The sequence below is a fragment of the Dipodomys ordii genome, unplaced genomic scaffold (genome assembly GCF_000151885.1).
Source record: "Dipodomys ordii isolate 6190 unplaced genomic scaffold, Dord_2.0 Scaffold22, whole genome shotgun sequence".
Lineage (NCBI taxonomy): Eukaryota > Metazoa > Chordata > Mammalia > Rodentia > Heteromyidae > Dipodomys > Dipodomys ordii.
Genome location: NW_012267238.1, coordinates 5,534,392 through 5,548,945, shown reverse-complemented (window position 1 = coordinate 5,548,945; position 14,554 = coordinate 5,534,392). Strand labels below are relative to the sequence as shown.

At 35.0% G+C, this 14,554-nt stretch overlaps 1 protein-coding gene across 3 annotated transcripts in view; it reads right to left on the bottom strand.

Annotated features, from left to right (window-relative positions):
- The window catches only part of LOC105984062 (chromosome unknown open reading frame, human C11orf30), a 70,879-nt gene that overhangs the window by 29,415 nt on the left and 26,910 nt on the right, over positions 1 to 14,554 (bottom strand). For all 3 annotated transcript variants that reach the window (XM_013014123.1, XM_013014124.1, XM_013014125.1), the window contains 3 exons: positions 9,913 to 10,167; positions 7,017 to 7,166; positions 4,804 to 4,974 (listed from right to left, as the gene is read on the bottom strand). In XM_013014123.1, the coding sequence (XP_012869577.1) occupies positions 4,804 to 4,974; positions 7,017 to 7,166; positions 9,913 to 10,167 (576 nt within the window). The remainder of the gene's footprint in view (positions 1 to 4,803; positions 4,975 to 7,016; positions 7,167 to 9,912; positions 10,168 to 14,554) is intronic.

Here is a 14,554-nt window from a genome sequence, read left to right as displayed (position 1 = left end):
TATTCTTAAATCATCCTGCCAATCTTGGACTCTTGAGTTTTATGATAGTTTGCTCAAAAGAAGGGGCACTCAATGAATGAAAAAGTGTATAAACAATAGCTCTTTGCTTGGATATTGTACTAAAGATTAAGAGAATCAAAACTATGTCTTCAGCTGGGTGCCAGTGGCTCACACCTGTAATCCTAGCTACTCAGGAGGTTGAGATCTGAGGATCATGGTTCAATGCCAGCCTGGGCAGGAAAGTCCATCAGACTCTTATCTCCAATAAACCACCAGAAAACTGGAAGTGGAACTGTGGCTCAAGTGGTAGAGCACTAGCCTTGAGTTGAAGAGCTGAGGACAGCACCCAGACCCAGAGTTCAAGCTCCATGACCGACAAAAAACAAACAAACAAAAAACTATGTCTTGCTAGAGTCAAGACAATGAGATAATCTCTGAAGAATCTAAACCGCTGCATAAATTGGGTCTGCTTCTTCAACCAACTCTTGAAAGGTCACAGAAAAACCCACCCCAAACCTATAAAATCTAACAATTATTTCACACATATACATATAAGTAGTTATATGAATTAAAAATTAAATTAAAAATAGATATATTTTATTATACATTATACAATATGTAAAATATATTTATATACTATAAATATATATGTAAATTATAAGGAGAGCTATGACTTTGTTCATTGCAATAAAAAGAAAGATGACTTTCCTAGCAAGTACTGGGGAAATATTAACTTGCCTTATATAGTGAAGTTCTTGAAAACAAAGTAAGAACCACACAAGTAATTCATGTTCATTGAAGAACTGTTCACAATTATACAAATAAGTAAATAAAACTGATACTAATAAACAACTTCAATAAGAAAATGGCTAAACAGTGGTACATTATTTGAGAAAATATTACATCACCATTAGGAGATGTGAAAATACGTTTACTAGCATGGAAAAATAATCAATATTACTATATAAAACAAGGATAAATGGGCTGGGAAGGTGGCTCAGGGGTAGAGCGCTTGCCTTGCATGCATGAGGCCCTGGGTTCGATTCCTCAGCACCACATAAGCAAAAAGAAAAAAAGCCGGAAGTGGTGCTGTGGCTCAAGTGGTAGAGCATTAGCCTTGAACTGAAGAGCTGAGGGACAGTGCCCAGGCGCAGAGTTCAGGCCCCACGACCGGACTCCTCCCTTCCGCCCAAAAATAAATAAAACAAGGATAAAGATGGCTAACCTAATTATGTCTATAATTATATTAAAGTAATTATATTTATATTAACCATAATTAAATTATATATTAAATTATTTATAATACATTACATAAAGGAATAAAAATGTATTTAAATTTTAACACATTTCTATGGATATTAAAATGTATAGGTTTGTAAACAATGTTTTCTTTGTACCTTTCTAAAATTCCTACACAATAACAGAAAATTTTTCTTTTTGTTTGTTTTTAAACTTTTCTATTCTTACAGTTTGATGTATGCATATTTTAGGGAAAACACTTTTTTGTATGGATGAGAAGTAACTCTCTCGTTACTTCATTACCATCTGATAATGGACAAATGCAAGCTTCTAGTTTACTATAAATACACAATAGGAATCAGAGGTTTTCTTGATTAACTAACCTATAATTCATCCCACACAGTATCATGGACTAAAAAGAGTATCAATTATAAAATAAGAAAATCTTCTTATAGAGGATAATAATATGTAACTTAAGCATCAGTATAGAGCAACCTAGAATGAGTGTTCTTTGGAATACAAGAGATAAACAGTTCAGAAGAGGTAGAAATGAATGCAACAAAGGTGATTTAATTATATGCCAAGTATATCTGATAGTGCTGGAAAAGTTTATGAACTTTTCCCATGTATACTCATACATGACATAGCAACTATGAGTTGTTTCATCTTTAATAGAAAGGTAGCTAATATATAAGCATATATAAGATATATCTCAGATCAGGGCTGGGAAGGTGGCTCGGTGGTAGAGTGCTTGCCTTGCATTCATGAGGCCCTGGGTTCAATTCCTCAATACCACATAAGCAGAAAAAGCTGGAAGTGGCACTGTGGCTCCAGTGGAAGAACGCTAGCCTTGAGCTGAAGAGCTGAGGGACAGCACTCAGGCCCAGAGTTTGGGCCCCACTAACAACAACAATAACAAACAAAAAAAAAAAGATATATTTCAGATCAAATCTCTGCTTCTAGAAAAATGTTCTTGGCTCACCCTACAATAGCTACATCATAAATAAGGTCCAAAATAAAGGCCTCATAACATACAGACATTCTTTCAAGCTCTATTACTAATAAATTTGTATGTAACAAAACAGTTTTAGTTAAGTCAAGAAAATATACTTTTCAATGATTAAAACCAAGATTAGCATTTTGAAAAATGTTTTCTTTTGAGGAACTTTCATACTACTTTCCAAAGTGGTTGAACAAGTTTACACTCCCACCAACAATGCAGTAAGAAAATGTGGTATATATATACAATGGAATTCTATGCCTCCATCAGAAAGAATGACATTGCCCCATTTGTTAGGAAATGGAAAGACTTGGAAAAAATTATATTATGTGAAGTAAGCCAGGCCCAAAGAAACATAGGTCCCATGGTTTCCCTTATTTGCAATAACTAGTATATGTCTGAGACAAGCAGAAAAGGTCAGATAAGCTGATGTTAGGGAAATGAACCCCAAGATAAGTATTCAAGTGTTTTTTCTTTCATGCGATTGTTTCTAACATATTTATAAAATGATTTCTTTGTTGCTTTGTATGTCCCCCCCCCACGGTATAACCCCTGCTCTCACTGTATTTGATGTTGGTATAATTTGTGGAGGAGAAGGGAAAAAACAAATCGTTTAAAGAGGGATACAGGTGGACCCATTGCAACAATGAGATGTACAAGTTGTTATGTGGAAAAATGAACTTTACGACTTTAACAGGGCGGATGGTAGGGAAGGGATGGGAAGGGGAAACAAAGGAGGAGGCAACAATGCTTGACAAAAAATGTACTCATTACCTTGCCCATGTAATTGTAACCCCTCTGTACGGTATTTTCACAATAAAAAAATGTTTTCTTAAGTGCTCTATATTATTTGAAGATATTGTCAAGTAACAAATTATAATTTAAGTATGTCATTTAAAATACCCTCATTGAAGCTCAAGTACAATGATTCTTTCCCTACTGGTTTCACTCTCTCCAGTATGGCAATCACTAGATTTTCTCACTTATAAGTATAGCCAACATTCACAGCTTTAATGATAGTGCTTTTTGCAAATACCATGCCATGTTTTGCTTTTTTTCATTTCTTGAATTATCGGCAACATCAAATTACTGCTAGTAACCTTATTCCCTTACTTTCATATGTTAGAACTCATCTGGGGAATACAAAATATGACTAAGTCTACAAAAATGGTAGACAATTAAAATCTATAAGGCTTGCTTCATCAGAGATTATTTATATAATTTTAATTAAGAAGTAATAACCAATCATAATGTTAACAGATGTCATGTTAACATACCACTTCAGGATCCACAAACCAAATACTGTAAGGTTATGAGCCAATAATAACCAGATTCCAATATGCCAATAAATAAGCGGAGGATTAACTTCTCTAAAATAATTTTAAAAAGCAAAAGGGTAGAATGATGAAAGGGGATGACATTGACCAAGATATATTTTACTCACAATGTCTTTCTGACTTTTGAAATTGAAATCCCTTTGTGCAACTAAATAAAAAAAAATTTTTAACTTGAAAGGAATAGTGGAAAGCAAACAAAGATATTCAAGTATCTTTATTTTTAATAAGCTAAAGTTACACTAGTAATTGAAATAATGAAGTATAATACCTCACCTCTGTACTAGGTTAAATAAATATTTAGATATTATATTTGTATATCTAAAGACTAGCTACATAGCTTTGGATAGGCCATTTCATTTCTCTAAACCCAAATCTGTCCTCATTTGTAAAATGGGCCACAATCCTTCCTACCATGAATTATTATGGGGTCTGACTGGTTTTGCAAACGAGAGATTCGATTTTATAAATGAAAACTCTCTAAATGAATATTAACCAGTATCTTTACTCTATAATTTAAAGCAACTAAATGTTTTTTTAAAAGATCAAAATTGTGCTGGGAAGCTGGCTCAGTGATAGAGTGCTTGCCTTGCATGTTAAGGCCCTGGGTTCGCTTCCTCAGCACCACATAAGCAGAAGGAAAAAAAAAGCCGGAAGTGGTGCTGTGGCTCAAGTGGTAGAGCGCTAGCCTTGAGCTGAAGAGCTGAGGGACAGCACCTAGGCCCAGAGTTCAGGCCCCACGACCGGACCCCCCCCGCCTCCCCCCAAAAAATAAAATAAAAGATCAAAATTATCAAAAGAACTATCAAAAGCTTTATATGTTAACGTTTAATAAACTAAAACCTAACTTAATCACTACATTTAAGGACTGAAAAAAATACTTTAGATTTCTTTTCTTTCTTTTTCTTGTGCCAGTAATTGGGGTCTGACCTCAGGTGCTCTTTCTTGACTTTTGCTCAAGGATGATATTCTCCACTTGTCACACTTCTACTTCTAGCTTTCTGTTAGTTAACTGAAGATAAGATAGATTTTTCTTCCTGGACTGGCTTAAAACTATGATCATCAGATCTGAGTAGTTAGGATTGCCAGCTTGAACCATAAATTTTAGCCAAAGTTTTAGATTTCAAAACAGGATAACTGGTTTCAAACAGAATCCTTCAGTAGTGAAATTAAGTTTTTTCCTCTCATTGAATGTCTCCTATACTTCTAACATACTTCAGAGATACCTACCAGAAACAATATTACTGCTAATTATCTTGCCTCCCAAAGTGGCTAATGATTTGGGTACTACTGTAATGATGCTACCACTGGTAGTTTTTACATAGGTTGCAGCTCCAGGGGTTGCAGCCATCCGACCTATGGAAGGGCTCACTGTTGGTCGAGTGTAGGTTGCCTGTGTGCCTACAGGAAGAAGAAAGCCGAAAGAAAAACTGGTCATTACTTGTAAAAGAATGATAATTTATACAATTTAACTATATTTCCATGTACTCTGTATCTTTTAACACAAAAAAATGGAATTTCAACGTGTCAAGACATTTACAATTTTACAGCTAGTTTTGCACACAGCAAGCACTGAGGCCAAATCAATTTGAATTAATTTTATACATAAAATTTTGTGGTGTTGTATCAAACTATTAAGCTCAAGAAATGATAGAGCTAACCCCGTTCTCTTCTTCCATTACCCTAGTTTTATTCCAAAAGAAACTTGAATTTAATATTTCCTGCCAGAATATTTCAAATATGTCTGTATATATTTCAACATCTCTGTATCTGGTTTTACATTGTCTTAGTGCCAAACCTAATGTCAGCAGTCAGCAAATAAGGCAGTATTATTTGCCTAAAGTCCTGTAACTTTTACTGTTTTATACCCTGTGACTTTCTAAATACATTTCCATCTTTTACCAGCTTATTCAATCATTTTACTAGAGGTTAAAGTTGAAACTGCTAAGAGTTGCCAGGAATATTTTTTGTAGCCTAAAATATCTCCTATTTACGTAACTTCTCAACTTACCTGTTAAAGATTAATGTCTCTCAAAAGACTTTACACTCTTTCCCACCAAATTTAAGACTTTCTCTTTCCCAAACAAGAACTAACAAATAAATCAGAATATTGTAATTTCTCTCAAATCATTCAACTTAGAAAGACTATGCCTAAATTTAAGAATTATTCCTTGGTGAAAATGAAAAAAAAAAGAGGAAGAACAGGATAACATGTTATTTTTCTTCAACTAATTTTTTTTCATTACTTGATTCACTATAATAGCCATTTTCAACATCCCTCCACAGAGAAAACAAAACGCTTTTAGCAAGCTATTCGCCTTTTACTAATATAACCACTACTCAAAAATGAGAGAAGGGACATTAAGTAGAAATTGTTTAAATTGATTATAAAAAAATATATCTGAATGAGAAAAAAACCTATGTGACCTTAGGCAAACTAAAGGAAATGAAATGCAATGTTTGTACGAACCTTTACACTAGTCAATAAATGAGAACTTAGGAACTTAAGGTAGGTATCATTTTATACTGTTCACATTCTCTCTTGTAAATAATACTGACACTTCACACACACACACACAAAAGCTGGCTAAAAGTTCCAGACATTGAGAATAACAATAAATTGGGCACTAGTGGCTCACACCTATAATCCTAGCTACTCAGGAGGCTGAGATATGATGATCACATTTTGAAACCAATCCAAGCAGGAAAGTCACACTGTGTGATCTATAATTAACAGCCAAAGAAAAGCTGGAAGTAGAGCTGTGGCTCCAGTGGTAGAGTGCTAGCTTTGAGCACAAAAGCTTAGGGATAGCACCCAGGCTCTCTGTTCAAACTTTAGGACACGGATGGACATGCACAGACACACACAGACAGAGACACAGACACACACACACGGAAAAATAACAATGGCTAATTTTAACAGTAATAGTTATGGCTACTGAGCACTATATAGGAGACTCTTTACATACCTGATTTTATTTGATACTTACAATAACTGACCTTAGATGCCATCTCATTTAAACAGACAGATGGAAAGATTTAACAAGAGTAAGTGGCCTGCTCTAAATCAGGCCAAAGTGTTACTATTTAAAATGTTCTACACTGTCATTTCCTCAAGCACTGCTCTCCCATCTGGGTACAATAGCATCCTATGCATGCCTCAGTCTAGGTACTACTTACTACACTTTATGGTCTAATAAGACAAATACATAACCACTAAGTAACTAGAAGTTGTGGTACATTCTACCAAGGAAAAGAACAAAAGACTTAGAGAAAGAATAACAAGAGAGCTATTTTCAGGGGAGAGTCAAGAGTGGTCTCTTTGAAGGGCTGTCTGATTAATCTCTATATTCCCCATGTCAAGCATATTGCTACTATAGGAAAACTGCTTAATGAACATTACTAAGACATTACTAAATAGATTGATGTTTGTGAGAACTTACCAGTAGGAGTGGTTACTAGTTTAGTTGTCATAATTGCACCATTACTGCTAACCACCATAATAGGTGAATTGCTACTGGTGGGTAAAGTTGCAGTCACTGGTTTAGGTAAAATTTTACTTGGTTGAACCTGCTGTGTGATGATTTTAACACCTTTGAAATAAGAAAAAGAAATCTCAGTACGAATTATTTCTTTAAAAGGTGTCCCATAAACTAACCCAAGAGGGCAGTTATCATACACATTATTCAATCCTACCTAGAGAAGGTTTTTCATATCAATGAAACCCTAATTTTTCCCTCAAATTTCAATTTTGCCTAATTTCTCTCATTTCAATAATTTAACTAAAACATTACAGTAAAAAAGTTCTTCAAGAAAAATAAATCTTGACCTACAGGGGTATCATAGGTGAAGTTTCAAAACAAAGTTAGCAACTAGACCGTAACTTTTACAAACAAATAAGGAATAAGATCTACATAAATACTTTGGGTGTTCTAACATAGGAAGACAAAAACAAAAGCTAATGTAGCTTTTATATATTTCTCAGTATTATCAAAGACTTTTTTTTTTATAAAAAGATTATATTAAAAAGCCACTAAAAAATATACAGACTAAGGACAATTTTTTGGATTCTTCTTTTCTCTTTTTTTTTTGCTTATGTGGTACTGAGGAATCGAACCCAGGGCCTCAGGCATGCAAGGCAAGCGCTCTACCACTGAGCCACCTTCCCAGCCCAATTCTTTGGATTTTTTTTTTTTGGTTCCGGTTGTGGGGCCTGAACTCTGGGCCTGGGCGCTGTCCGTCAGCTCTTCAGCTCAAGGCTAGCGCTCTACCACTTGAGCCACAGCGCCACTTCCGCCTTTTTTCTTTTTGCTTATGTGGTGCTGGGAATTGAACCCAGGGCCTCAGGCATGTAAGGCAAGCGCTTTTACCACTGAGCCACCTTCCCAGCCCCAATTTTTTGGATTCTTAAGTTGCTTTTTTCCCAAAAGTATATAGCCTACTTTGTTGAATACAGAATTCGAAAGGGCACATTATTATATCACTTAGATGAAATAGAGATGTAGAAAAGAACTTGAAGGCAATATGAAAAAATTAAATGTAATGTAATGCCTTTTATATTTTCAAAAATATGATTTACAATGCTATAATTTTTACACTGACTTTCCATTTAGAAGAATATATCTAATGCTAACTACACATTTAAATACTGGCAACCAAGGAATAAAAAAAGTATAACACTTGTTCCTCACTACTATCTTAACTAAAATAATTCATGAGGTAAAATATTCTGTTATAAGCTGGCATCAGTAGTTCATACCTAAAAAACCTAGCTACTCAAGAAGCTGAGATCTAAGGATCAAGGTTTGATGCAGCGCAGGCAGAAAACTCAAAGAAATTCTATTTCCAATTAGCCAGAAAAAATACTGGAGATAAAGGTGTGGCTCAAGTGGTAGAGAACTAGCTGTAAGGGAAAAAGCCAAGAAAGAGTCAAGGCCCTGAGTTCTTGCCATAGTAATGAAACATTAAAAAAAAAAAAAAAAGGGAAAAAGAGGGGCTGGGAAGGTGGCTCAGTGGTAGAGCACTTGCCTTGCATACATGAGGTCCTGGGTTCAATTCCTCAGCACCACATAAGCAAAAAGAAAAAAATGCCAGAACCGGTGCTGTGGCTTAAATGGTAGGGCGCTAGTCTCGAGCTGAAGAGCTGAGGGACAGCGCCCAGGCCTAGAGTTCAGGCCCCAGAACTGAACCTTCCCCTCCCCCCCCCAAAAAAAAAGGGGGAAAAGAAAAAGAAACTGAGTTCACTATGTGGAAGATGTATAATGGAAATCACTGGTACAATCTCTTCCAGAAAATAAAGCTTATTTTACGAAGCTATTATGATAATGATTCCAAAACCGAAGACAGTACAAACAAAAACTATAGCTCAATATTTCTTATGAATAAAACTAAACCCAGCAATGTATAAAAAAGAATTATACACCATCATCAAAATGGATTTACTTCAGATATGCAAGGCTGGCTTAACAAAATAATAATAATAGTGTAATTCAGTATATCAGTAATATGATCCAGTACATCAGTAGTCTAAGCAAGAAAAACGGTATGACCACACTGAACAAAGAAAAAAGCACCTGACAAAATCCAATACCCTTTCCTTCACAATAAGTCTGAGGAGAATAAGAATGGAACTTTCTCAACTTGATCAAAAGTGTTTATTTAAAAACAACAACTACAATTGGCACCATATTTAATAGTAAAAGATTGAATGTTTTCTCAATATTTGGAACAAGGCAAGGATAGCTGTTCTATTCTGTTCTAACATAGCATTGGATATGGTCTAGCTAGTGGAATAAGACTTTTTTAAAAAGAGGTTAAAAAAAACAGAAAAAGAAAAAGAAAGGGAGGGAAGGAGAGACTGCAAAAGAAGAAAAATGTCTCTATTTACCAATGACATAGTCAAAAAGTTATCCTATGTACATAGAAAACTTCAAGGAATCTATGAAAATTACTCTTAGAAATAGTGAGGGCTAGGAATGTGGCTCAGTGGTAGAGTGCTTGTCTAGAATACTGGAAGTGGCACTGTGGCTCAAGTACAGTGCTAGCCTTGAGCAAAAAAAACTCAGAGACAATGCCCAGGCCCTGAGTTCAAGCCCTAGTACTGGCAAAAACAAAAAGTAAGTGAATTCACCAAAATTGAAGTATACAAGCTCACGGTAATTTTTATATGTCAGTAACAAACTGAGGAAAGCTGAAATGAAAATCACAGTATCATCTGTAGTCTCTGAGAAAATGAAATACTTAAGTGAAAATGAAATACTTAAAACATACATATCATGAAACCTCAGAGACCTGGTGATTAAGAAGAATGAGCAAATCTTACAAACATTTTCCAGTTACCTGACTCTTGTTTGATTTGGATGGTAGGCTTGATACCAGGGGGCAAAGATGACTGCTGAGGCTGCTGCTGCTGAGACACTGGGGGAGGTGGGGTCACTTGCTGCTGTGCTTGTTGCTGCACTTGATGTACCTGCTGCTTAGGAGCTGGCTGATGTTGTTTAGGAAACTGTGCAAGAATCTGGGTTGGGGCACTAACGAGGCTTTTCGGGGAAGGAAGTCTTGTTGATGCCATTTTGATTGCGGATGTAGATACACCTGTAGAAAAGACATGATAGGAAAGAATAGTTAAAACTGATTATTTTAGTTAGTCTAAAATAAGCTATTCTTATTTCATTATTCTAGTAGATAATAAAGACTAGGTAAATAAATAAAACTATGAACTATAATTTATTGAGCACCTAGCAAATACCTAATGTAAGGTGTGGTGCTTTACATATTTCATATCTAGTCCTCAAATTACAAAGGAGGAATTACTGTTCTCTGACTCAATAAAACAAACTGATTTTTCTTTAAAGAGAATGAAAGCAGTATCAGATAGGACAGGTACAAGAAAGGTCTCTGTAGAAAGTAAACTAATTTTTAAAAATCTTTTAAATAATAAAGTTTTAAAGTATTACTTTTTAGATTATAGCCTGTAGATTTAAATGTGGTACCATGTAAAAATTCATACATACATCTTTTGAACTATTCGTCATGGCAAAGGAGCTTTTATATATTTCATTTCCAATAATCTATAAATTAAAATCATTTCTTGAGATTTCTTAACTAGGTTATTATATAGTCAGGTAAAAAGTTTAAAGTGCAATATGTAATATATGCATAGCTAAAAATTCTGATGATTTTTTATTATCAATATTAACAAGCACACATAGGTAAGGATTTCAATAACTTTTACTAAAGATGTATAAGTTTTGTTTTTGTTACAGTACTGGGAAGATGTGTATGTTTGAGAATATGTTCCCTCTCTTAGATTTTTAATCTACAATTTTCTTTTAATTATTCACTTTTCTTTTTTTAAACTGTTATTATAAAGGTGGTATAGAAAGGGATTACCATTTCATAAGTCAGGTAATGAGTAACTTTCTTTTTGGACAGTGTCACCCCTTCCTTCATTGTCTCCCAGTGTTTCCCTACCTTCTCTACCCAGAAGTTGTACAGTTCATTTCAACATAGTGTCTAGAGAATACCACTGATGCATTTGTTCACCCTTTGTTTCTCCATTTCTGTGCCCCTTCCTTACTCCTCCAAAGACGGATAAACAAACAAGACAAAAATTTTAAAAACAAAACAAAACAAAACCCTCTTGTCTCCAATTCCTGGAATTCATTTCACTTTTATTTTAATTAATCAATCACTGAACAGGGCACCTGTCCATAAGTTAATATTCCTAACACAAATAACTAGACCTAGAATATAACTGACCATATTAATTTTTAAGCATTCCTGAGTGAAAAGAAATTAAAAGCCTAACTAAATCTGAAGTACTGAGAATGCAATTTCCTATCTTCCCCTACATCCTCACCATGACTAATACAATGCATTACACATACACAAAAATAATAGCCTGTTTCAATACAAATGCCTCTAGAGAATGATAAAAATCGAAGATAAATCATCTGACTGCTTAGACTTGGGCTTGTAGAATTTTCCCTTGTCCTACATGTTTCTAACAATTGCTACATGCATCAATTAATACCATTTGGAGAATACTTCAAGAGGAAACCAAAGATGTAGTCAAAATCAAATGGAGGTTACTCACATTATTTATACATTTCTCCAGTCTTTACCCCTCCCTAAACACAATATACATGTGTTCTACATTGCTTAGGCATGTTGAACTAGTTGGTCCAACTCTGGACAACATCATCTCTACCCTGAAAAAGGACTGTTTTTGCCTTATAGAAGGAGTTTCAATGCATGTGGCCATAAAGTTACAGATGATGCTACATGACTTTCATCCCTAATGACTCTCCAGTACCTCTTATTCTCCTGGACTAGGATTCCTAATCATCTTATTCTGGTATTCAATTAGACTCCACTGTGACTCCATGTACTACTCCATAATCTTCTGCCAAAACACCAAGTAAATAGGCAGGGACTCTAAAACCCTGTTCAACTCAAAGTACTTGCAAGAAGATGAGACATTTGCCCCACTAAACCCAACATTGTTTGTTGTTCTATCAGAGGTGTGGGGGACTCTTTCCCCCAACTTAGCTCCACCAAGATACAGTGCACAGAAAATACCTAGGGCTGGGTGGAATATGGAAGCAAGCCATGACACAAAATGGGCCAGATGGAAGACATTAGTCAAGCCAAGTTGGTGAGATGTTCCCACATGGACCTACTTCAAATCATTCTCTGAGAAAAGGAATAGTTAATCACAAAGAACAATAAAAATAAAACAATTAGCAAAACCTCTAGTAATTCAATAAAAGTCTATCCTCAATCCAATATTAGCACAGCAGCAACAATAACACTATATTTCTGCTTAGCTGTCTGCTATTTTTGTTTACTGGCATCCTAATAAATCTTTGTCTTTCTTCAAATTAAAAAAAGCAAAACTCAACTATACCATAATTAAGAGATGCATTTAAAACAGACACAGATGTATTAAATGTAAAATTATGAGAAAATGATTTATCAAGTAAACATCGATATGTTTCTAGTAACAATGTTCAAAATACACAAAACAAAAGCAGGCAGAATTTAAGGAAGAAATGTACAAAGTCACAATAATCGCCAGAGATTTTAATAATCCTCTCTCAGTAATTGAGACAGTAGCTAACAAACAAAAAGGGAAGGAGGAATGGAAGGAAGGAAAAAGAAAAAGAGGGAGGGAAAGAGTGAAAAAAGGAGGGAGATTTAAACAAGTCTATCAACCAATTTAATCTCTTGAACATTTCTATGACCAAATGAAGTCAACTGTTCTATAGAAATTTAATAGTCTAATGCAACACATACTCTTGGTTGCTAGTTTAATTTCCTTTCTCCTCTGCCCTTCCTCCTTCCTAATAAACCCTAGTGCCCAAGGAGTCACCTTCCTAGGCTCTACCTTCCTAGACTTAACAGTTTTCAAAATGCTGGCTTAAGCTATCCCTAGAGGGCAATTCCTAACTGATCTAAGTCAGTCATAGTGGCCTCATTACTTTTGCCAAGAACCAGATTAAGCTAGCTGCAGCCAACAGAAATGAAGTGAATCTTCTGGGGGGAGTTTTGCAAAAGGTTTCCGATAAAAGAGCTACAGAAGATCCTTTGGATGTTCGAATAGCTGAATGTGCTGCCTGGAGTGTCTTCATCTAATCTACGATGGGAGTTTTCTAAGAAAAAAAGCCAATATGCCAAGGAAATGAAAAATGAAAAGAAACTCTTTGATGGCTCCATGAGCTATTTACTACATGACTTAAAGGACTTCAGTTTTATGGAGTAACAGATTTTCTTATTGTTAAGAACTATTCAACTTATGTTGTACTTCAACCATTTATTGATTTTGCAAGTAAATTCAGATATTAACAATCTAGAGACTCTCTAACAATTAATTTTTTGAACATTAGGATGCCTTAAGATACAATAAATATCATTAAAGCATGTATAGTTCATGTTTGTAGGAATTAACTTATTAATTTTAAGTAAATATGTGCTGTGATTTAAACTTGGTTTGAGTTTGTCTAAATCTTCCTCGTTTGAAATTTAATCACCCATGTGAGATATTAAGCTTAATACAATCTGATTAACAACTATGGTTTAGAGATGGAATTTTTAAGAGGTAATTAGAATGAAACATGCTTATCAATGTGAAGCCTCCATGACTGGAAAAGATATAGTTAGAAGAGACACAAATGCATTCCTGTCTCTTGCCATGTGATTCCCTACATTACCCTTAGACTCTGCCAACAAGATGGCCTTCACCAGATGCAGGCCCTCAGAACCATAAACCAAAATAAACCTTTTTTCTCTCTTTTCTTTTCTTTTTTTTGGGGGTCCAGTCGTGGGGCCTGAATTCTGGGCCTGGGCGCTGTCCCTCAGGTCTTCAGCTCAAGGCTAGTGCTCTACCACTTGAGCCACAGAGCCACTTCCGGCTTTTTTCTTTTTGCTTATGTGGTACTGAGGAATCGAACCCAGGGCCTCAGGCATGCAAGGCAAGTGCTCTACCGCTGAGCCACCTTCCCAGCCCTCTCTTTTCTTTTTAGTAAAGTCATCCAACCTCAGGTATTTCATTATAATATGTAAAAAATTGACTAATTAAAATATGAAATACTTAAAAGATGTAACATGAGCCCTACAGAAAGAATGAAATAAAAAAGCCTCCCAAATCTAAAAAAAGCATAATACATAAATCTAAGAGTATTACCCATGTTTTGTCTTTCAGATACTAAAGAAAAAAAATTATATATAAAACAATATATAGGTTAAATATGAGTATATTTTAATCCTAGAAAGTATCCTTCCCTACCACATTAGTTTTATCTTATGTTATTTTGTTTTGTGAACAAGGTAAAAAATGGCTTAATATTGGTCAAATACTAGAGAAATATTTCAAGATGTTATGGTCTAGAGTGATAAAGTATGGCATGTACCAAACTTACCAAAAAATTCCATCCTCCTTTGGTAATTATGCTAATGAGTGCTGATTTTAATACAATAA